General features: G+C 40.8%; 1 protein-coding gene across 4 annotated transcripts in view; it reads left to right on the plus strand.

Moving 5' to 3' along the window:
• The first annotated feature begins 322 nt into the window (after positions 1 to 322).
• Pafah1b1 (platelet activating factor acetylhydrolase 1b regulatory subunit 1) overlaps positions 323 to 24,503 on the plus strand; it is a 44,220-nt gene continuing 20,039 nt past the window's right edge. Inside the window, exons 1-5 of one of the 4 annotated variants that reach the window (XM_021642106.2) lie at positions 380 to 703; positions 10,825 to 10,916; positions 17,519 to 17,733; positions 23,951 to 24,035; positions 24,273 to 24,347. In XM_021642106.2, coding sequence (XP_021497781.1) covers positions 17,702 to 17,733; positions 23,951 to 24,035; positions 24,273 to 24,347 — 192 coding nt within the window. In that variant the 5' untranslated portion in view covers positions 380 to 703; positions 10,825 to 10,916; positions 17,519 to 17,701. Of the gene's footprint in view, positions 704 to 914; positions 1,441 to 10,824; positions 10,917 to 16,915; positions 17,058 to 17,518; positions 17,734 to 23,950; positions 24,036 to 24,272; positions 24,348 to 24,503 lie in introns of those variants that run through there. The other 3 variants (XM_021642104.2, XM_021642108.2, XM_021642109.2) reach the window with 3 other exon arrangements.

A 24,503-nucleotide genomic window follows, 5' to 3' on the forward strand; every position in this document is an offset into this window, starting at 1 on the left:
TGGCTCCCACTCCAGCCAGCCGGGGCCGGGGCGCCCGTGCAGCCAGGGACCCGCGGTCCTCAGGGACGGCTTAGCGAGGGCCAAAGCAGAGCTGGAGCTCGTGACGAGCCCCCACGGTCGGCCGAGAGCCTAGGGCAAGAGCGGCTCTTCCCCAGGGCGCGGCGGGCGCAGCGGCGAGGCAAGCGGCGCCGCGACCCTCGGCCCGGGAGCGGGCTCCCCGCCACCCTGCGGAAGGGCGCGCGGCCCCGGCCGGGCCGGCCCGCGCATGCGCCGCAGCCTCCGCTCCCTCCCTCTTCCCGGCGGGTCTGGGGCGGCGGCGGCGCGGTGACGTCAGGGCGTTGGGGCAGCTCCTGTGACAGACGGTGCTGGAGCGGCGGGGCGGCGGCGAGTCCGGCGGCCGTGGTAGCGAGTGAGGAGCGGACGGGCGGCGACCCGAGGGTCTAGGGAGCGAGGAGGAGCCGGAGGGGAGCGCTCGAGCGCGAGCAGGAGGACGCGCGAGCGCCGGGCTAGGGCTCGAGCTCCGGAACGGCCGAGGAGCCCGCCCGCGGCCCTCCCCTCCCCCGCCCCGGGACCGGGCCCAGCGCGCCATCCTCCCCCTCCCTCCCTCCCTCCCTCCTCCCTCCCCTCTCCCTCCCCCTCCCCCGCCGGTGGATGGGAGTGAAGGACGGAAGAGGCCCTGCGGAGGCGGCGGTGCAGCGCTCCGGTAAGGCGGCGGCGCTCTGCGCCCTCCCCTCTGCTCCTTCCACCGCGCTCGGGCGGCCGCGGGCCGGGCCGGCAGCCTGACGAGGTGGCTGCGCCGGTCCCCTCCCTCCCATCCTCCCCTCCCCCTGCCGCCGCTGCCTCCTCCTTCTTCTTCTCCTCTCCTCGCTCTCAAAATGGCGGCCGCGACGGCCGTTGAGTGAGAGGCACCGAGGAGGGGGGCCTGGCCGGGGAGGGCGCTGCCCTGGCCCCGGTCCTCCGGCGCGGCGTCCGCGGTGGCCCCTCGGGCGGCATCGCCCTCCCGCGCCGTGACTTAGCAAGAAAAGTGTTCCTGGGTGGGAAGGGCGTGGAGAGCCGGTCGCTCTCCGGTCGCGGGGAAAGGGCTCGGCCCTCGGGCCGCGGAAGCCCGCCCGCAGTCCCCACCCCTGCGCGGCCGGCGGCGGCCGGGCCTGCTCCCCACCTGTCCGTGGGTTGGGGCGACCCGGGCACGATGGCCTTTCGCCGAGGCCCGCGGCCCCCCGGTGCGGTGGCGCTCCAGCCTCCGCGCCCAGCCGAGCTCTGCTGCATCCACCCGCCGAATCGGGCAGGATTTTTCTTTCTGCCCCTGCCTCCTCGCACGGGAGTTGCCTTTTGACGTTGCTAACGCTGAGCGCCGAGCCTCTCTGCGGCTGCCTTCATCCCGTCTCTCCACAGCGTTAAGAAAACGCTGTGACTCTTTATTTACCCTCCCTAGCCTCCCAGGTGAGAAAATGCTTTTGAGGTGGGGGGCTTATTTTGACTCCCAGGAGGAGAGGTTTTCACTGTCTTAAGATGGGAGAAGGCAAGGTGCCCGGCTTTATTTGTTATCCTGCCTTTTTTCCCAGTGACTTAGCAAGAAACTCCTTGGGAGGAGGGCAGGAAATTTTCCGTTGAGGTTGGGTTTGGATCTAATTCCTATCATTTCTTTTTTTTTATTTTTGAAGAAATGGTGCTTTTGAAGGAGAGTACCGGATCTGTGGTCTCATTCTCAGTAGGCGATGTCATGCCAAGGATCACCCCCCTTTCTTTTAAGAGGCAGTTAGGAGAAAATAAAATGACTTTTTCCGACCTCTAGTTTTTTAAAACACACACTCCTTAAGATTCACAACCTTCAAAAGATTGAGCGACAAAAAGGTCATTTTAGCAATTCCCATTTTGTTGAGGTGGGTTGTTTTGTGTGAAATTCTCTTCTGGGGTTGGGATGGTGGAGACCTTGTTTAGGCCTTCATATCAGCAATATTGTCTTCCCTCTTTATTTTGCCACAGCAGTGTTTGCTTAAAATTTCCCCTGCAGTAGAGCTTGATTGCTGCAGGATTCAATCCCTGATCAGGGATTAGTTGGATATGCCAGTAATAATATGTTGAATATACGTTAAAAGCTTTAACTTTAAAATTTGGTTCTGTTTTAAGGCTCTAGCGAGCTTTTATTTCTAATGGGTGTCTTTCAGGACATAGTTCTGCAAGAATAATTGGCAGTTAGAAATTGCTGTTTTTATTAAAGCAGAATATGTGTTTAGGGTAATTTATTCTTTCATGGTATGTTTAAAAGATTATTGTTTGATTTCAGAGGGAAGGATTTCTTACAATAAATTATACATGTATAAAAATTTAAAAGTCAGAGAAAAGAACTCAGTTTTTCACAAAATGTTTCTGCTTATGTTGGTTTTGATGGAGTACACCGTTTTGGTACATCCTCCCACTTCCTTGGAAATGGGCTAATATTTGTGGATGCTATGAACAGCCATTGAGCCCGGAGGACTGGGTGGAGTAAGGGAGCGCCAGCAAAAGCTGTGAAATGCTCCATTGCCCTTTCATCGAATTTTCTTCATCCTTATGATTTGTAAGGATATTTGATATTAATTGTAGCTACAACAAAGACATTTCTCTGTAGTAGATCTTAAAATCTCAGGTTTTCCACCTTTTTTTTTTTTTAAGAAGGGCATTGAATAATTGGAATAAAAGCAGCATCCCTGCTCTAAAGCAAATACTTATGTTCACATGTGTATATGTATAAAAAATCATCTGCAAAAATTTCATCTACATATATGCTCTGCTTAGTGTTTTTTAATTATTCTAGCCAAATGAGTGTTAAATTAACAAATGCCAAATATTTGACAACAAAACCATGGTATACTGAAAAAAAAATCTAGTAAAGAATACTTGTCTTCACTAAAATAGTTTTTCTTTTTAAATGAACATCAACTATGAGAACATAAAGACTGGTCATTTTGTTAAGAGCTCTTTAAAATAGACCTTTTCTCTTGTATTGCATCTTGCATAGGACTTTTTGTATGATAAAAGCACAGCTTACTTTAGCGTCTTATGGTCCTTAAAGAATTTTAAATTTAATAATACACTTTTGATGAACCTTATGTGTGTTTGTGGCTTTGTATTTTTACATTTTTGTTATTTTTCATGCTAGGACGGTGATTGATAATTATATTGGGATTAGTGTTATATATTGTGACTGATGAATCCCCATCCTGTCCCCACCACACTTCACCCAGGAGCTTACTGATAAGTTGATGGAGACTACAAATGTATGTGTGCTTATGTTTCTGGTATGTCTTAGAATCTTGCTTAATTTGAAGGAATCAGTTTTAAAAATTATTCACAGTCCCATATTTACAAAAGCCTTAAAAGTTGGGATGAATTTCTTTTTTCACTCATTCATTTATGTGTATTTGTATGCACCAACTTACGGGGATCATCTTTTCTGCTATCATGTAGGTCCTGTGGATTGAACACAATCAAGTTAGATTTGGTGGCAAACTTCTTTATCTATTGAGCCATCTCAGCAGCTCAAAAGAGCTGAGTTTCTTTTGAGATGGGGTCTTACTGTATGTAGCCCAGGCTGGCCTTGAATTTGCTGTGAAGTTGATCTTGACCTTGAGCTCAGGATAGTTATTTTCCACCTCGGAAAGTGCTGGGCTTACTGGACACTCTGTGGCCTTGACTGGCTTAACACTCATTCCTTATGTATATCCTAGGTGAACCTCTACTTGCCTCTTTCTACCTTAGAAGCCTCCTCAGTGCTGTAAACTAGGTGTGTGCCACCATACTATTAATATTATTTGGTATCTATTTTTAAGTTCTTGTTATGTACATAATTTTTGGGATAAAATATCTCTAGCATGAAAAGGATTTGTTTCTGGGAATGAAAAGTCAGTGTCTTAAAATTGTTGTTTTTCTAGTTTAAAGAGCATTTATGCTTTATTATGTTCTTTTTAAGAAAAGGAAAGTAGGACTAGTGAAATGGTTTTTAATACTTGCTGCTAAGCTTATCAACATGGGTTTGATCCCCAGTTCCCACATGGTAGACAGAGCCAAGATCCACAATTTGTCATCGGACTGACACGCATACATAATAATAAAAAAGGAGAGTAAATGTTGCACTCTCTTGGATTGTATACAAAGCTATATGGATATCTAGATGTGCATGTGTGTAAATGATTTGACGCATGTATTTTAAGTAGGAAAAAAGACCTTTTTGTTTAGAAATATTAGTCAAAATTGTCATCTCAGTGAGCAATAGAAATTGTAGATCATATCATGACTAAGATAAAACTATCTTTTTCTCAGATTTATTCTTTTTGATTATGTGTATGTATATGTGGTTAGTTGAGTATGTGCTAGTGTCAAGAGATGTTGGAACCTCTGAAGCTTGAGTTTTCATGTGGTTGTTATCTGTACATGGGTGTTGGGACCTAAACTCCGTTCCTCTGTGAGAGCAATAAGTGCTCTTAACCACTGAACTCCCTTTCCAGCCTCTTACTGATTTGTGTGTGTGTTTGAATTCTCTGTGTGGAGGTCAGAGTACTGCTTTGAGGAGTTGGTCCTCTGCTTCCACTGTGAATCCCAGGGATCAGACTCAGGTTGACAGGGCAGGCACTTTCACCTTCTGAGCCATATTGCCAGCCCTGTAGCATAGAGCTATCTTCAGCTCATTCCAGCACCCAAGAGGCAGAGAGGTAGGTGGATCTCTGTGAGGTCAAGGCCAACTCACCTGAAACAAAGACCCCCTCCCCCAAAGAGCTCTAAATAAAAAGATAAAAATGAGCCCAAAGCAAAATATAATATAAAGTGAATGTTCAGATCTAAAGCCTCCCCTCCTCCCCCCCGAACTTGAGGCTAGCTGACTCTCTAAAGTAAGCTAGTTGTAAGGTTGCATCTGCTTGTCCTACAAAGAGACTGGGTTGGGGTATTAGGGTTGGAACTCAGGGCTTTTCTCTTGGATGTTCTCCACCACTGAGACAGACAACTGGACAGTATTTTTACTTGCTTCTAATAGAAGTCTCTGTTATGAAAGTACTTTATAATGACAGGTAACCTGTTTTTATGTACTTTGGTGGAAAGAATCATTTGAAGTGGAAATTCTTTGGCACTGTTTTGTCTTGCAATGTAGTTATTACTTTTTTACTTGACAAGCTTCTCTATTTAAAATAAAAGTAATCCAGGTGGTGATGGCACATAACCTTAGATCCCAGCATTGGGGAGGCAGAGGCAGTTGAACTCTGAATTGAAGCCCGCCTGGTTTACAGAGTGAATTCCAGGATAGCCAGGGCTACACAGAGAAACCCTGTCTTGAAAACCAAAGAGAAAAAAAGATACTTGAACTTAGTTTTTTAAAGTGAGAAACTGAAGAGAAAGGCCAGTTTGCGTACATTCTGAAGATGCTTAGCTGTAGAATGAGGTAAAAGCCATTTTGGGAAATGTGTATTTGTTTTCTTTGTTTGAAGATGGGATCTCCAACAGCCTAGGTCTTGAGCCTGCTGTATAACTGAGCCTGCCCTTTAACCTCTCGTTATTTTTCAACCTCCAAAGAAAAATGGGTATTTCAAGAAGAAAGATACTGTATAACATGTCTGAATATGATGATTAGCTTCACTAAGGTCTTTTGGATTGTTCTGACGATGCTACTTGTTTGGTATGATTGGCATACTCAGTAGAACTTAACATCTATTTTTGTCATTGGCACAGGAGTTAATTTTATTTGGTATTTTAATTGGTATTTGTGTTTTATACTCACTGAGTACAGTCATTATAAATATTATTTTGGTTGCTTTTTCTTTTTAAAAATTGGTGGTGGCCAGGCATGGTGGCGTGCACCTTTACTCCCAGCAGCTGGGAGGCAGACTCAGGCAGATCTATGTAAGTTCAAGGCCAGCCTGGTCTACAGGGCTACACAGATAGAACCTTCCAGAGTGCTGAGATTATAGATGTGCCACCTTGCCTGGCTGGGTTTCTCTTCTTTCTTTTCTTCAATTCATCCCTTACCCTTTTCATCTTAATTTTGAAAATGGTAACTGTAGCATTTATTGTCTGTCTTATTTAATTTGGCATTTGTTAACTTTATTCCTGCAGTAGACATTTTGCATGCATAAGGCTTTCTACATTTGAGTAGGGGTTGTCTGACAATGACTAACATTGCTTTAAAAATATTATTTTAATGGGGCGGTGGTGGCACCTTTAATGGCACCTTTAATCCCAGCACTCAAGAGGCAGAGGCAGAGGCAGGCCAATCTTGAGTTCAAGGACAGCCAGGCCAACACAGAGAAACCCTGTTTTGAAAAACAAATCAAAAAAGAAGAAATAACTAGGCAAAAGATACTGCTACAATAGTAGAGCACTTTGCCTAGGATGTTATGCGCAAGGTTCTAGGTTCAGTTCCCAGCATCTTCAAAAAAAAGCAAATCAACTAGACAAGAAACATAGCCATCTGTTAAACATTTCAACTGTCTACAATGTACAAATAATAAATGTGTCTGCGTACAAGAGTGATTATGTGGGCCCATATCCCTTGGTGCACTGCAGAAAACAAATGTGTGGAATGATTCTATCACTGTATGTGTGTTCTGGGGATACAACTCAAGTCACTAGGCTTGCATAGTAAGTGCCTTTAGTAGCTGAGTCTCCTTGCTGGGCCCCAAACATGAAACTTTTTGTAGTGCTTTCAAAAGTTAAAATTATTTGGCTTTGGGAGTATAGCTCAGTGTTAAAAGCATATGATTAGGTACATAAGGGCCTTGAACTCTGGTCTACAGAGTTAGTCCAGGATAGCCAGGGCTACAAAGAGCAACCCTATCTTGAAAAACCAAAAAAAAAAAAAAAAGTTAGGATTTGTTTATTTATTATTTATACAATTTTGTGCCTGCAGGCAAGAGGGCACCAGATCTCTTTATAGATGGTTGTGAGCCACCATGTGGTTGCTGGGAATTGAACTCAGGACCTTTGGAAGACCAGCCAGTACTCTTAACCTCTGAGCCATCTCTCCAGCCCCAACTTTTTTTTAAAGACAGAGACTCACTCTGTAGCCCTGGCTGACCCTAGACCTCACTATGTAGACCAGGGTGGTCTTGAACTCACAGGTGACCACTTCCCTGTGTTTCCCAAGCACTGGTGCTAAAGGTGCATGTCAGTATGCCTGGCCCACACCTTGTACTTGAAGTCCTGCCTCAGTCTCCTGATTGACTCAAGCACCACCCTGTCTGGTTGAAGTTGCTGATTTTTAAAAATATATTATTAATATTAATAATACTTACTTTGGTGACGGGGATATCCTTGGTTGTCCTGGAACTCTGTCTGTAGACCAGGCTGGCCTCAAATTCATAGAGACCTGCCTACCTTTGCTTACTGAGTGCTGGGAATAAAGGCGAATGCCACCACTGCCCACCCCTGGCTTTTAAATTAAAATTTTGAAAATTAAAATACAGGTAGTCTCAGGTAGCCTAGACTGACCTGCAACTAGTGGAGGGTTACTTTGAACTTCTGACTCTGTGTTGTCTCTCTTGAGGGTTTTTATTTATTATTATTATTTTTTTTATGTTTTTCGAGACAGGGTTTCTTTATACTGAGCCCTGGCTGTCTTGGACTCAGTTTGTAGATCAAGCCTCAAGCTTACAGAGATGTGCCTGCCTCCGCTGGGATTAAATGCATGAGCCACCACTCCCAACCAAAAGGATATCTTTTATTTATGCATTTTATTTTTATCAAAAATATGCTGGTTCCAGTCATAGGAATGCCTGTATTAGACTAGACTACCTAGGAAGACCCTATCAGAAATAAACAGAAAAAGAGGATGAGAATGAGACTGGTATTAGTATTTCTTGGATAACTTGACCCCACCCCCCAGTACTGGGGAATTGGACCTAGAACTTTACATATATAGGCAGTGCGCTATGGGTGAGCTACATGTATTCCCAGCCCTCTTTTTACATGTATTTATCTTCTTGTTTATATACATATACCTATACATATGTATCTGTGTATATATATATATATATATATATTGTGTGTGTGTGTGTATGTGTGTGTATTAGTATGAATACCATGGTATGCATGTAAACCAGGCTGATTGCGAACTCACAGAGATTCACTTGCCTCTGCCTTCCTAGGATAAAAGGATCGTGCCAGTGTGCCTGGCTTTTTTTTTTTTTTTTTTAAGAGAATTACTCTACTATATACTTTAACCATATAGTTGTTAATGTAATTATTATAGTTTTTTGTTTTTTAAGCAGGATCTTGGGGTTTTATTGGAGGTGTGCCTTGAAACAGTCCTTACTATGCATCTATCATTGCTTGTCCAGGAACTCAGAGAACTGTCTGCCTCCTGAATGCTGAGATTAAAGTCATGCACCAGCATGTGTATGGTGAGGCAGGATCTTGTATTGTGGTCGAGTCTAGTGTGCAACTCCTGCACTACAGCAGTCCTCTTGCCTCAGGCTGCTAAGGCTGGAGTTACAGTATGTACCATTAGAGCTGGCCCCAAATAAGAGTGAAGTGCTTACTCCAGTTAAAACAGAAGTGCTGAGTGGTAGACGCACAGGCCTTTAATCCCAGCACTTGGGTGGCAGATGCAGGCAGATTGCTGTGATTTCAGGGCCAGCCTGGTGTACAAAGCCAGGATAGCCAAGGCTGGAATTAGGGCTCCGGTTGGTGATGAGCTCCTTTTATCTTCTGAGCCATCTCACTAGTGTTGGTCCTACGTTTTTATACTTAAGTGCGTATCAATAAACTATGTGAGTGATACTTTGTAGATTTTTAGGCTTTATGTGAATGTTATACCATATATTCTTCCCTGTTTTTTTTTTAATCTAGTAGAATATTTTCTAGGTAGACTGTTTATTACATTGCTGCTGTGAATATGAGTAAGGTATTTACAGATGAAATAGCGTATTTTTGCATGCAAGTTCATCCTTAGGTTAATTAAAATGTTCTTCTCTTGATAATTTTCATGATTTGGATTTAATAAAGAAAATAATATTGTTAGCACCATCAACTTTAGACCACAAATCCCTGAACTTTTTCCTTTTTCCCCATTTCCTTGACCATGGAAACAACTTGAGTTTATTCAAGTACTTAGCTAGAGGTTGCGTGCTGGCTGTCTTCAGGTTAGACTAAGTTTGTAAATATTTTTTTTTGGCCTTATGTAGCTAAAAAGGTTTTAAGCTATATTTAAAATTATATGCTTTGCTTGGTCTCCTTTTAGATCATCCTAAAAAATTAGAGAAAGCTTTAGCAAGATTACATTATTGCCATGTAAACAAGGCTGGGCTTGGAGGTTCATGCCTTTAATCTTAGTACTAAGGATAAGGAAGACTATGTTCAGAGTCTACACAACAAGACTCTGTTTTAATAATAATAAAAACAAAGAAAATTTGTATTGTTTTCTATAGATACTAGTTTGTAATTTATACCATTTTGTGTGTGTGTTCAGGTTATTAAAGACTGCCCTACAGTGCATTTGAATGATTGAATGATTATTAACAAGACAGAAAACTGTATAAGTCATGGAGTTCTGTGCAAATGCCACATATTCCCCAGGTTCTAGAAAGGTTTTAGGCAGAAGCGATTAAAATTAATATTCTTTCCTCACTGTGTTGCCCTGACTGTCCTGGAACTTGATGCTAGACCAGGATAGCATTGAATTTGCAGAGATCCAACTACCTCTGCCCCTGGAGGGCTGGGATTGATTAAATATTTGTGCCATCCTGCCTGGTGCAGGATGCCTCCAGAGTTTTCAGTATAGTTATTAGCAGAGAGACTCAGAAAAACTTTATGCTGCCTGTATATTGCTTTGACAGAATACAGTTCCCAAAACCAAGACTCAGTTTTCAGAATAAAATAAGTGCAGGAGGTTTTTTTGTTTTGTTGACTTGTTTGCTGGATAGCCCAGTTCAAAGTCTGGTCTCAGCCTCCACGTGCTGGCAATCACAGGTGTGCTCTACAGCACCCTTCTTTACTGTTATGGATTTTACCAGTAATAAATGCTGTTTTGCCTCTTTCCCAACCACAATTCACCTTTATTTAGAAATAAGTTTTGTTTTCTTTGACATGTCTTTGTCACTGCTGAACCTCAGGAGTCTAGAGTATAGATAACTCTTATTGGTGATTGCTGTTTGAAGCTGTTAGCCTTTGTATTGATACTTTATTTCCTAACTACTCAAAAATTTGTACTTGAATATTTTTCATATTATTTCTTCTTTCAAAACCTGCTTCAAAGAATTGTCAATTTTATCTTATTTTAAAAAAATAATTTAATAAGGGAGCGGGGTGCAGCTGGGATACATTAATAAAATGTAACTAATAATAATAAATTAAAAAATAATTTATTTTATTTTATTTTATTTTATTTGCATTGGCATGAGGTCAATGGTGCATTGTCAGACCACCTGGAACTGCTTATGGACAGTTGTGAGTTGCCATGTGGCTGCTGGGAGTTGAACCCGGGTCCCTTAGGAAGAGCAGACAGCGTTCTTAACCACTGAGCCATTCAGCTCAGTTCTATCTCTTTTAAATCTTTTATTGTAGTTTATAATGCTGACTTGGTAAGTTAGAAAAACAGTTTTGTTAGTGTTTTTACCTTCTCTTTCCCATTCTTATCCTTCTAGTTTTTAACTGGGTTGTGTGTTCCTTTAGTGGATTGTATCTTATTAATCTTCATATATGTTACAGTATAGAGCCTAGCAAGGTAGATAATAAATAAATCCATTTAGCTCATGTCTTCAGCTATTTTGTAAGTTTCTAAAGGGTAGAGACTATCTCAACATTGCTTAATTCTTCTTTACATTTTGTGTTTGTGTGTGTGCACTCGCATCTGTGCCAAAGCTCATGTATGGAGGTCAGAGAACAATTTTGAGGAGTTGGATTTTCCCTTCCACTCTGTGGGATGCATGGAATACAGATCACCAGGCTTGAGGGTAAGCACCTTTACCTGTAGAGCCATCTGGCTGCCCTATTTCTAAGTTATTTGTACAAATGGAGACAAATGTTAGTACAGGTAATAATGACTTAGAATTATAATGAGGAGTTTCTGTCTAATAGAAAATGAGATCTGCCTAAATTTAGGACCTAGCTAATACTGTAGAGGAAACCATCCTTGGGGTTGGGGACACAGCTCAGTGCCTAAAGGGCTTCTTGTGGCATAAGCATGACAACTGGAGTTTGGATCCCCACATAAAACCCAGTTCTTGGTGTGGGGCAGAGGAATGCCCATCCTGGGAGCTCACTGGTCAGCCAGTGTAGCCAGTTGGTAAATTCTGGGCCCATGGGGGACCTTAATTAAAACTCTAAGGTAGAAAGCTATAGATGCCTAACATCAGCTTCAGTCTTACGTATGAATACACAGCAAAAGACCATCTTGAAGTCTAAGAGCAGGTAGTAGTAGACTGTTTTAAACAAAAATGACCATCTTCATCTAATTGCACTTTGGCCACGATGCTTTTTCAAATCATTCCCGTTGCTTCTATCTTAGCCCAAGGCTTGTCATCATCAACTACCAGGCCCTTCTCTTGTGCAAACATGCACAAAACCAACCTTTTTTTTTTTTAAAATCATGTTTATAAAGCTGGTTGTGTTGGTGCACGCCTATAATCCCAGCGCTCAGGGAGGCAAAGGCAGGTGGATTGAAGGCCAGCCTGAGCTACACAGAGAAACCCTGTCTTGATAAAAATCAAAATTTCAGCCATGGAATTTCTGCCCAGACAGAACCCCTCCCCCCTTTTGCTGGCTTCCTGCTCGCTTTCCTGCAATAAAGTCAAGCTGCATTTGTTAAAGAAAAAAAAAATCATGTTTGAGTCAAACAGGGTGGTGCATGCCTTTAATTTCAGCACTCAGGAGGCAGAAGCAGGCAGGTCTCTGTGAGTTCAAGGCCAGCCTGGTCTACAGAGCAGACTGTTCCAGGAGAGCCAGGGCTACACAGAGGAACCCAAATAAATGAATGAATGAAAAGATGAATGGATGAATGAAGTTTATAAGTTATTTTACCTTTTATTTGTGGCAACTTCCAAAAATATGTAGTTCTATCTATAAGTCTGAAACTTCATGCACCAGGTTTAACAATTACAAAGTCATAGCAGATTTTCGATATATAAAGTATATATTAGTTTCTATACTGATAGTTTTGTATGTCATTTTAAGACAAAAGCAGCCTATTTATCTAAGATCTCACTATTGTACCCAGTGCTCGCACAGAACTCCCATGAACCTCCTACTTCAGTACAAAAGGAAAGCCAGTATTAAAAGATCAAAAGCAAAATTACAAGAAGAAAAAGAAATCATCAATGTTAGATAATATTATGTGACTGGTATAGTTGTGTAGAGTGCTCACCTAGTGTATACAAGGCCTCGATTGATCCTTAGCACTATAAATTAATATACCCCCACTGTCGTTTCTTTTCTTTTTTTCTTTTTTTCCGTCATTTCTTTTGACCTACAGGATGAAAAGAAAGAACAGACTCAGCAAGTGGTCCTCTAACCTCCATATATGTGCTGTGGTGTGGTGTGTACATACACAAACACAGTAAACAAATATAGTGGTTTTGTTTGTTTCAAGACAGGGTTTCTCTATGTTGCCCTGGCTGTTGTGGATAGTTTTTAAAAATACCAACAATAGGGACATGCTTTTTAAAGCTACAGATAATGATAATTCAGGTCCAGTTTAATACTTAGAAATATTTAAATAGTATTAACAAAATTTTCAGCAGCCAGCATAAACAGCAGACCTTGAATTTTCTTCACTTTTACATGTTTTTATACAAAAAATTAAGCAGGGTGGCTCCTGATTTCCTAGTACTTTGTCTATACGCACACTTAAGATGTCTCACTGCACTGTAGTTATATGCTGTAGTGTCTCAACCCCGCTCCAGAGCAGCAGCTCGGACATGTTTTCATTGTGCCTCTAAGATAAGCTCATGGTCATTAGCGTAAAAATAGGCACGCCATGGTCCCTAAATCCTACACATAACCAAGACCAAAATTTAATATGCTTTCAGAGAGCAGAAATACACTAAATCACTTTATTCTCTTCTCTTTTAAAATTCAAACAAACAAATTCTAAAATCCAGGCAGTTAGATTCATCAAAGTTCAGCTACTTGGAGCTGGGTTGGATGTAACCTTTTTCCTTTTTTCCTTTCTGTCTGTCTTTCTCTCTCCTTCCTTCCTTCCTTCCTACTTACCTATCTACCTACTCTGTGTATCAGCTGCCCCGGAATTCTCTTTGTAGACTAGGCTGGCCTCAAACTCAGCCACCTGCCTCTGATACCTGAGTGCTAGGATTAAAGGTATGCACCACCACACCCAGCCACTCTGGCTCTTTATGCATCAAAGTAATATAGATTGTTTTATCTATTAAATAAAATTAAAATTTATATGCCTTTTGCTGAATTTTTGAGAATAAAGCCTATTTTCAGAGTTCCTTAGGTAGTTATGATAAACAGTTTTGGTTTGGATTTAAATAGTTAACTTCAGCAAAATTAGTTTGAGAAAACAGCATAAATAGCATTTAAACTTTCTCTGTAGTGCTTTCTAAAGAATTACTGCTTTATTTATATAAACTGTTAGAAGTATGAGTTCTTCCATGACAGCTTTCAGTAATAGACTTACCAGTTTGAAAGTTATGCTACAGTGTAACAGTAAAATTTAGTATAGTAGTTTTTATGTTATTTGGTGTTTTTTTTTCCTATCATAGAATTCCAGTAAGTCAAGAAATAATGGACTTAGGCCTGGGGAGTTGGCTTAGCTGTTAAGAGCACTATTTGCTTCTGCATAGAACCTAAGTTTGATTCATAAAACCTATGATTCCCAGAACCCATGTGTTGGCTTACAACTGTCTAGCTCCAATCCCAGGGCATCTGACACCCTTTTCTGACCTCTGGCACCAGACAAGCACATGATAATGCATACAAACATTTAGGGAAAATAGTCATACACATAAAATAATAAAAACTTGAAAAATAGTGGATTTAATAGAGTACGCTTGGCTGGGTATGCTAGTGTACACCTTTAATCCCAGCACTCAGGAGGAAGAGGCAGACAGATTGCTTTGAGTTTGAGGCCAGCCTGGTCTACAAAGTGAGTGCAGGACAGCCAGGGCTACACAGAAACCCTGTCCTAGGGTGGGGGAAGGGACAGATTGAGTTCTAGGACAGATGGCTACACAGAGAAACCCTATCTTGAAAAACAAAAACAAAACAAAACAAAAAGAAACCAAAAACTCTCACTACACATTCCCAGCTCCACTTTCTACTTTTAAAAGGCTTTATATGGAAAATAACTGACTATAGGCAAAACTAAGAATAGTTAGTGAATTTTGTAATGCTTTAATAGTCAGGTTTCTAATCAGTATTTAGATTTTTCCAAGTGTCTGCTCATTGTTTTATAGTTTGTTTGGATTTAGATCTAAACATGGTTCATAAATTGCAGTTGGTCAATGCCTCTTTTTTCTGTCTGTCTTTTTTTTTGGGACAGGGTTTTCTGTGTAACCCTGGCTGTCCTGGACTCCCTCTGTAGACCAGGCTGGCCTCAAACTCACAGAGATTTGCCTGCCTCTGCCTCCCTGAGTGCTGGGATTAAGGCCTGCACCACTACACCCAGCTTAATGAAGATATTCTTTTCTTAATTTCTTGAATACTATGATTGGAGGTTCGAACTGCGATACACAGCTACTTGTCTTTGAATCCACATAGGTTCTTTTTCTGTTTCTTTCCTTAAAGAAACTCAATAATTTGTTTTCTGTGGCCCCATGTGCTCTCACATGTCCTCTTTCCTCTACTTACTACAAATTGATAATTACTCAGAGACTTGATTAGATTGATTTTATGGAAATAATATTTCAGTGTGTACACCTATATAAAATGCTAGCATAATAGGTATAGTTGTACGTCCTATTTGTTATTGTAATAGAGCTTGTTTATAGTATCTACAGTTAAAACTGGGAGCATTTTGCTTATAAATGGTATCAGAATTCTTTATAACTAGCCAGGCTGTGGTAGTGCACTCCCTTAATCTCAGCACTGGGGCCCCAGAAGCATACACACCTCTGTGAGGCCAGCCTGGTCTACAGAGCGAGTTCTAGGATAGCCAGGACTACTCAGAGAAATCTTTCTGTCTTGGAAAAACAAAAAAACAACCTTTATAATTTTCTTATTTCTTTTGTGTCTTTTCCATTAACATTTTAAGCATCTCATCTGGCAGAGTAAAACAAATGCTTATATTTACCTATGAAAGTTATGGTATCATCTGCACTCCTTTTTTTTTTTTAAGATTTATTTATTAGTTATATAATATTCTTCCTGCACACCAGATCTTACTGTAGATGTGAGCCACCATGTGGTTGCTGGGGATTGAACTCAAGACCTTTGGAAGAACAGCAAGTGTTCTTTAACTTCTGAGCTATCTCTCCAGCCCTCATCTCTACTCTTTCTTTTCCATTTAAATATTGTTTTCTAGCCAGACTTGGTGATTCAGTCCTGTAATCCAGTACCTGGTAGGCTGAGGCAGGAGGAATGTCTTGAATTCCATGCCAGCCTAGGCTGTAACATGATACCTACTGTTTCTCCCTCCAACCCCTGCCTCTACCCCACTCCCAGACAGAGTTTCTCTGTGTAAGAGCCCTGGCTGTCCTGACTTGCTTTGTAGAATAGGCTGGTCTAGAACTCACAGAGATCCACCTGCCCCTACCTCCCAAGTGCTGGGATTAAAGGCTTGGGATACCTACTGTTTCAAAAAAAAGTTTTGTTGTTGTTGTTGTTGTTGTTTAATAATTAATACTGTTGCATGTTAAGCCATTTTCTAACATTCCACCAAAACCATTCTCATCAAGGTTATCAGTGAACTGTGCTGAATGCAGCCGACCTATTGTTTCATATTTAGTAACTTTGGATACTATCAATTGCCTCTTCTCAAAAATGCTTCTTTGGTTTCTGTGATATACCTTTATTTTTACTTCAGTTGCTTTTTCTCAGCCTTAGTTGTAGTTAGTTCTACAATGCCCATATTTTTTCTTTTAAAGAATTTATTTAATTTTTATTTTACATGCATTAGTGTGAAGGTGTCAGATCCCTTGGAAAGAGAGCTGTGAGCTGCCATGTGGGTCCTGGGAATCGAACCCTGGGTCCTTTTGGAAGAGCAGACAGTGCTTTAACCACTGAACCATTTCTCTGCCCCGCCCATACTTTCTTCCAGATGCACACACATAGGCACTCCATGCTCACTTATATATATTTACTCAAATAGATGCACACTGTACCTAATGTACACTGTCTTTTAAACCCTCCATATTCACATTGTCACTCAAATAGACTGGCATACTTCCTCATATGCCCTGTCACTTGAGCACATACACTTGCTATACATTCTTCCCTTTCCCGCTTCTCTTCCTGTCTCCCATTGAATCCAGAGCCTTGTCTAAGTTAGGTAAGCAGTTTAACTCCAGATCTAATCTTATATTTTAGTTAAAGTTATTGATTGGGTGCTTGTGTGTGTACTTACCTCTGGAGATCAGAAAACTTGCAGAAATTGATTCCCTTCCACTGTGTGGCTTCCAGGGATTTAGGTTGCTAGGCTTGATAGCTAAGAGCCTTTACCACTGAGCTGTCCATCTCATTAGTGCATATTTCCTTTATGTCCATTCACTCTTAAGTGACTTTTCTGAAAAAGATGTCTGTGACTCTTCCTGACCCTAGACTGAATTGTTTTCTTTTCTTTTCTTTTCTTTTCTTTTCTTTTTTTTTTTTTTGAGACAGGGTTTCTCTGTGTAGTCTCGGCTGTCCTGGACTTGCTTTGTAGACCAGGCTGGCCTCAAACTTGCAGAGCTCCCTCCGCCTTTGCCTCTTTGAATGCTGGAATCACAGCCACGTGTCACCACACCCAGTGACCCTAGCCTAGATTGTAAAACTGGTTTTCTGCTCCATCCTCTAGGGGAGGACTGCTATTGGTGGAGTCCCACCAGGGCCATATGGTGACTCACTGACTCCAAAAATAAAATAAAACAAAAAGTTTACCTTTAAGCACAGTTGGAATTTTCTAGAGCACCTATATAGTAATCATTGGAATTAAACAGGTAAATATGTTAAACTTAATATTAATGCTGTTTGTACATGCCTGTAAACCTAGCACTAGAAGCTGAGGTAAAAGGATTGCCAAGAGTCTTAGGCAGCCAGGCCTACCTAGTTAGTTAGACCCTATCTCAAAAACAGCAGCAAAAGTATACCATTTTGCGTCATTAGACCGTTGAAGGTAATTTTAACTACATAAGTGGTTGGGTTTGGGGGTGCTCTCTGGGTCTGAAATGGAAGCACACTCAGGGCAGGAGGATGTCTGGTCCACATAGCAGTTTATGGTTTTTGAGAGAGGAACTTATTTTGACAGTGACTGATTTTTCCTTTAAACTGTAGGTTGACTGTCATTTAACGTGAATATTAGCATCATAATCATATTGCAAGCATTTTCTACAATTAATAGTTTAGAAAAAGTACAAATTTTAAATGAGGGAAATAATTCTATTGTTTTCTTTCTCTTTAGGTGGAATGAACCTTACTTGTTGACTGTTTCCTGGTTACTGATTGGATTCACTTGAAAAAGAATCATTTTTCTCTCTGTGGAAGCCACTTAGTGGCATATTTAATTCAAATCCAGGGATCTCAAAACTTGATTTTTCTGGAGGGACATACCACTATATCAAATAAGCTTGACATTACAGCCAAAATGGTGCTGTCCCAGAGACAACGAGATGAACTGTAAGTTTCTGTTTTCTGCTATTTATAAACCTCTTAGAATAATAAACTAGGCATGATTGATTGTACATAGGGTGGTAAAGGCTACTTTGGAAGTTCAAGGCCAGCCCTGGGCTACCTGACACAAAAGGAAGGGAGATGAGGAAGGAGATGGGGCGGGAGAGAAAGTGTTAAAATGCAGTCCTGGGAAGTCTGTCTTAAGTTTAAAGTATTTTTATGAGTGTCTGCTATTTTAGTGTTAACAGTTTGTCTTGGCTTCAAATTTGGGCCTTCTTTTAGCATGGAATTCTGTCACCTTTGAGTTTAAAGCAAAATGAGTAAGATTAGTTGTTAAGTTTTATCTTTTTTAAAAAACCTCTTAGATTAATATACTCAACAGGAAGATAAGTGCTGCTGCAGGTAGCTCTTCTACTTAAAAAAAAAAAAAGTTAATTATACCAAGTGTGGTGGTGTAGGTCTAGCATTCAAGCAGCAGGCACAGGTAGGTCTCTGAATTCAAGGCCAGCTTGGTCTACACAGTGAGTTTCAGGCCATCCAGAGCTACAGTGTCTCCAAAACAAATATATACTAATTTTATGTAATTATATGGTGTATGCATGTATACATACGTGTGCATGTATGAGAGTACATACTGTTATTCTGCAGTTATCACTGTTATTCTACAGTTTTATTTATTGAGATAGTATCTGTTACTGAATGAGCTTGCTGATTTGGCAAGGCTGGCTGGCCGGGAATCATAGCACCACTAAATCTAGGTCTTTTATGTAATTGTGAGGAATCTGAACTTAGATCCTCATCCTTGAATGGCGAGGAGCAGTTTACCCACCGAACTATCTCCCAGGCTTCCATGTTTGTTTTAAGCTCAGATTCGTGTTATAGAAAATGAACTCCTGGGCCCTGGAGAGGTGGCTCAGGAGTTAAAAGAGCATTGGCTGCTCTTCCAGAAGTCCTGAGTTCAGTACCCAGCAACCATGTGGTGGCTCACAACCTTCTAGAATGAGATCTGGTGCCCACTTCTAGCACGCAGGCACACATGAGGCAGAACATTGTATACATAATATATATGTGTGTTCTAGACTTTAGATTTTTCCTATGACTTTTGTTTATTTTCTGAGAAGGAGGCTGACATGGTAGCTTACCCTGGCTTGGAATTTTCTGGGTAGATGAGGCTGGTCTTGACTTATGGTAATCCTCTTGCTTCAAGCTTCTGCGTACTGAGCTTATAGGCATGGAACACCATGCCTTGACGTCTTTGAATTTTTATAATATTTTCTTTGGAACTAATTTCAAATCTACGAACAAGAATAATACTTCTGGACTGGAGAGATGGTTCAGAGGTTCAGAGCACTGGTTGCTGTTCCAGAGGTCCTGAGTTCAGTTCCCAGCAACCACATGGTGGCTCACAACCATCTGTAATGAGATCTGGTGCCCTCTACTGGCATGAATGTGTACATGCAGCTAGAGCACTCCTATACATAAAAATAAATCTTTAAAAAATAAACAAACAAAAGGAATAATACTCATTTACCCCTTCTTGATTAGCTGTTGACTGTAGTGATTGCTGGAGGAATGGTTGTCCTTTTCTTTAACAATGCAGCCACTGGATGATGAACTGGGAAGGAGCGACTTAGGAAAAGTAAGGGTATGATAGCAGTACTGAGGCTGTTTAGGCACGTCTACCATTTTTGTATTGTTAACGTGTCACTAGTCTCATCACATGCACTCAACAGAAATGTGTGCATATGTGCACATAGCTTTCTTATTTGAGACTGAGTTGTATGTGTCAAAGTTATTGCCTCAGATACCCCAATATTCAATTCATAAGAACAAAAGCATTCTTCTGTAAGACAGTACAGTCTGCAGTTCAGTAGATTTAACATTAATAAGTTCTTTAATTTATTTTCCATATTCCACTTTTAACTCAGCCATGCCTGCAAATTCAAAATCCACGTGTTGCATTTATTTCTCATGTCTCCTTAGGTTCATTTTTTTTTTTCTGGGACATTTCTTTTACCTTTTTATGACCTCCAATATTTTTTGAAAGACTTATTTTTCCTTTCTTTTTTTAAGATTATTTGTATGAGTGTTTTGCTCACATGTCCGTATGTGAACCAGGTTATTCCTGGTCTTCACGGAGGTCAAAAAGGGCATTAGATCACCTGGATGGGAGATATGGATGTTTGTGAGCCTACCATGTGCTTTGCTGGGAACCAGATTAAGGCCGTTCGCAAGGACATCAAGTGCTTTTAACCACTACGCCATTTTTTCACCTCTTCGATTTCTTTTTTCTTTTTTTAAGTTTATTATGACATGAGTGAGTGAATGAGGGGGAGTGAGATATGATATGATGTATGGAGCCTGGAAGACAACTTTGTAGAGTTAGTTCTTTCTATTTCCATTTCCATTTTGATATATAGTCAAAGAATCAAACTCAGGTCATCAGGCTTGTGAGGTAATTGCTTCTATTTGCTGAGTTATTTCACTCCCCCTGCCCCCTTTTTTCTTTAAAAAGACTGTAAAAGTATTTTTGGAATTAGGTGCACGTGTAAGGTGCCCATGAATGCATGTGCCATCTCTCCAGCCCCTTATTCTTACTGAACTCTGGGCTGGCTGGTTCAACTCAAGTGGTCTGGTTCAAACTCCTCTCCCAGCTGACTTACTCAGTCTGCTTTCCCTCTCGCCTCTGAATTGCTTTGCTTGGCCTCAAATTAAATACAGCAATGTGTTGTAATATTCTGGCTCCTTTTCATTCTCTGGCTCGTTCTCTTTTCACCTGTGTCTAACTGCTCTCTGAAAAACTGGTAAAACTACCTCCTCCTCATGTTCTGTGTTGCTCCCCTAAGTAGCTTCCCTTTCTTCTCTTCTTTTTACACACACACACACACACACACACACACGAATAATAAAACACACCTTTAAAAATGTACACATACAGATAAACTTTAAAGTGCTGTTCTTTGGCTGGGGAAGCAGCTGTTTGTAGCGTGCTTACTTAGTATGCATGAAGCCATGATCTGAGCTCAATGAAGCATCACATAAGACCTGAAATGGCCTTTGAGCACAGGTGTGACCCACTAGACTTGTCTTATAAGTGCTACTAAAAATGTTTTAGTTACATGTATGCATAAGTGTTTCTGTGTGGGATATGAATATGAGTGCAAGTACCCAGAGAAGCCAGAGGTATTGGATTTCCTTGGAGCTGGAATTGTGGGCAATTGATAGCCTTTCAAGGGGGTACTGGGAACTGGGCTCCCATTTTCTGCAAAAGCAGTATATACTTAAAACCACTAAGCACCTCTTCAGCTCCTTCTATGTATGGGCTGTTTTAGACTTCCTTTTTTTCACTTAACATATTGTAGAGCTACTTCATATCAGTCCACAGAGATCTTCCTAGTGTGTATGTATGCATCTGTGTGTGTGTGTGTGTGTGTGTGTGTGTGTATGTGTGATGTGAGCACATAATATTCTACTGTATATATTCATCTTAGTTTTTTTTTTTTAACCAGTCATCCATGTCGGGACATTAAAAGTAATGTATAATGAATAGCCCTGTGTATATGTACTTTTGTATTATTGGAGGTCTGCTTAGGTTTTGATATGTGTTTTCAGTTATTTATATTTTATGTACATGGATGTTGTGCCTGTGTGTGTGCTGTGTACTGTGTGTATACACCTAGTACCCATTGAAGGCCAGACAGAAGCATCTAGGTCTCCAGAAAGTAAAGTTACAGACAGTTGTGAGCTACCATGTGGTTGCTGAGAACCTAGGAATGGAACCTACATTTTGTGGAAGGACAGCAAGTCTGTGGGGCCAATCTTGTTGAAACCAACCATAGTATCATACCCTTTGAGCTAGAGTTATAAGCATATGTGAGCTGTGTGATGTGGGTCCTAGAAAGTGGGACAAAAATCAAATGAAGAGGGTTGGTCAATGCCCCGTATTTAGGTTCTTGTTTTGTTTTGGGGTTTTGGTGTTTTGTTTGTTTGTTTTGTTTTTTAAAGACAGGGTTTTTCTGTGTAGCCTTGGTAGTCCTGGACTCACTTTGTAGATGAGGCTGGCCTCGAACTCACAGAGATCCACCTGCCTCTGTTTCCCTGAGTGCTGGGACAACAGGTATGTGCCATTGTGGCCTTGTATTATATTTTCACTTTAAATATTACCTGCTAGTAAACTAAATTTTTAAAAATTTAATATTGTGTGTATATGTATGTTTGTGGTATAGAGAGGTAGGCAGCTTGCAAGGGTTCCAGGGCCGAGGTTAGATCATCAGGCTTGACCACACACTTCTACTTGCTGACCTGTCTATTAATAGAATTTAAAAGAAGGATTGTCAGAAAAAAGAGGCCAGACTTGTAGCATAGTGCCAGGCCAAATAGGGCAATGTAACAAGACCTGTCTCAAAACAAAAGACTTTAGGCAGAACATCTAGAACTAGTTCAAACACATTTGTAAAATAATTGAAAGAAGTTACTTGTGTAATAAGTTATAATTGCTTTTACTACATATAATGTGGACTCTGATTTTTCTACTGCATTTTACATTTATTTGTATTTTATATGTGTATAAGGTTTTTTGCCTTCATGTATGTCTGTATATCACAGGTATGCTTGGCATGACCTGGGAAGCCAGAAGAGAACTTTGGATTTCTTGGAACTGGAGTTAGGATTGGTTGAGAATGGAACCCAGGTCCTCTGGAAGAACAGCCAGTCATCTCCCCAGCACTGTGGTTTTTTTTTTTTTTTTTTTAAGATTTATTTATTATTTTTATATATTCTATCTGTACCCCAGAAGAGGGCATCATATCACATTATAGATGGCTGTAAGCCACCATGTGGTTGCTGGGAATTGAACTCAGAGTCTTTGGAAGAACAGCCAGTGCTCTTAACCTCTGAGCCATCTCACCAGCCCCTTGAGAGCCTCCTGTCTCCACCTATCTTGTACTAGGTCTACAGACTTGGCACAGGACACTTAGCCATTTACAAGAGTGCTGGGACATAATCCAATCCTCATGCTTGTAGAGCAAAAACACTGCTAACCACTGAGACATCTCTCCATATTCCTTTTTATCAAAAACATTTTTATGCAGAACTCAGTTTTAGGGCTGGAGAGATGGCTCAGAGGTTAAAAAAGCATGGACTGTTCTTCCAGAGGACCTGGGTTCAAATCTTAGCACACACTTGGCAGCTCAGAACTGTCTGTAACTCCAGTTCCAGGGGCATATACGCAGGCAAAACACCAGTGTACCCAAAATGTTTAAGTATGTATATAAATAGTAGGAGAAGGTGAATATCAACACTAGCAAAACTGATGGTCACTTTTGCCCATTGATACCTAGGTATCTAGCTGGGTGGTGGTGGCACATGCCTTTGATCCCAGCATTTGGGAGGTAGAGGCAAACAGATCTCTTGAGTTCGAGGCCAGCTTACTCTATAAAGCAAGTCTAGGACACCCAGCTCTACACAGAGACCCTGTCTCAAACAAAACAAACCTAGAGCTGTGGAGTACCTGCAATTTATAAGCTAAGCAATAAGTTAGAAACTTATGAAGTGTCAAAGGCTGGGAATGTAGCTCAGAGGTAGGTCACCTGCCTAGCATGTACAATATTTTGGGTTCAGTCCCTGGCATCTCTGAAAAAAAGAAAAATGAAAAGATGCTCAAAATAATACAGATAAATTGTGACAGTGGCTAAATGTTTTCGATCCTCTGAAAGTTTGTCCATTTTATTTTCAGAGATATTCATAAATTTAGTACTCTTTTAGGTAGATACTTAAAAAAGATTTAGTTCTTTATTATGTACACAGTGTTCTGCCTGCATGTACACCTGCATGCCAGGAGAGGGCACCAGATCTCATTATACATGGTTATGAGCCACACCATGTGGTTGCGGGGAATTGAATTCAGGGCCTCTGGAAGAGCAGCCAGTGTTCTTAACCTCTGAGCCATCTCTCCAGTCCTTAAATAGATTTTAATAGCTGAGCAGTGGTGACACACACCTTTAAGTCCAGCACTCAGGAGACAAAGGCAGGTGGGTGTCTGAATTTGAGGCTAGCATGTTTGGTCTATATAGTGAATTTCAGGGCAACCAGGGGTACACAGAGAAACTCTGTCTTGAACACACTCCCTCCCCCCCAAAAAAAAAAACAAAAGATTTTAATAAGTGTTGTTCCTCAAATAGAAGTGAGGTATATTTAGGACTCATTTGAATTTGTTTTCTTTCAGAAATCGAGCTATAGCAGATTATCTTCGTTCAAATGGCTATGAAGAGGCATATTCTGTTTTTAAAAAGGAAGCTGAATTAGATATGGTATGCTTGACTTTATAATTAACAGTCTTAGTTACTCATAGTATAGTTAATGAGTGAATGTTAAGTTTCAGTAGTTAGGTCATTTCAGCTATTCAAATTTTGTCATTTGTTATTGTGATTTACTTAGGATTTAACTTAATTTCCCCACTTTTTTGTATAATCAAATATTTAATAATATTTAGGCTTAAAATATGGATAACCCATTTTTATAAAAGGATCTTACTTTTTCTCCTCTAGAATGAAGAATTAGATAAGAAGTATGCTGGTCTTTTGGAAAAAAAATGGACATCTGTTATTAGATTACAAAAAAAGGTAACTAGTTCTTCTTTAGGCAGTTGTGTTCAGTCTGCTCTTATAAATTTTGAAAATATTACCATAAATTACTGACCTGCTGATACTCATATCTGATCTTAAAAATCCTTTTTGCTTCATGAAAACTTTGACTGTTAAGGTCCTTACTGGTGCACG

The sequence above is a fragment of the Meriones unguiculatus genome, chromosome 7 (genome assembly GCF_030254825.1).
Source record: "Meriones unguiculatus strain TT.TT164.6M chromosome 7, Bangor_MerUng_6.1, whole genome shotgun sequence".
Lineage (NCBI taxonomy): Eukaryota > Metazoa > Chordata > Mammalia > Rodentia > Muridae > Meriones > Meriones unguiculatus.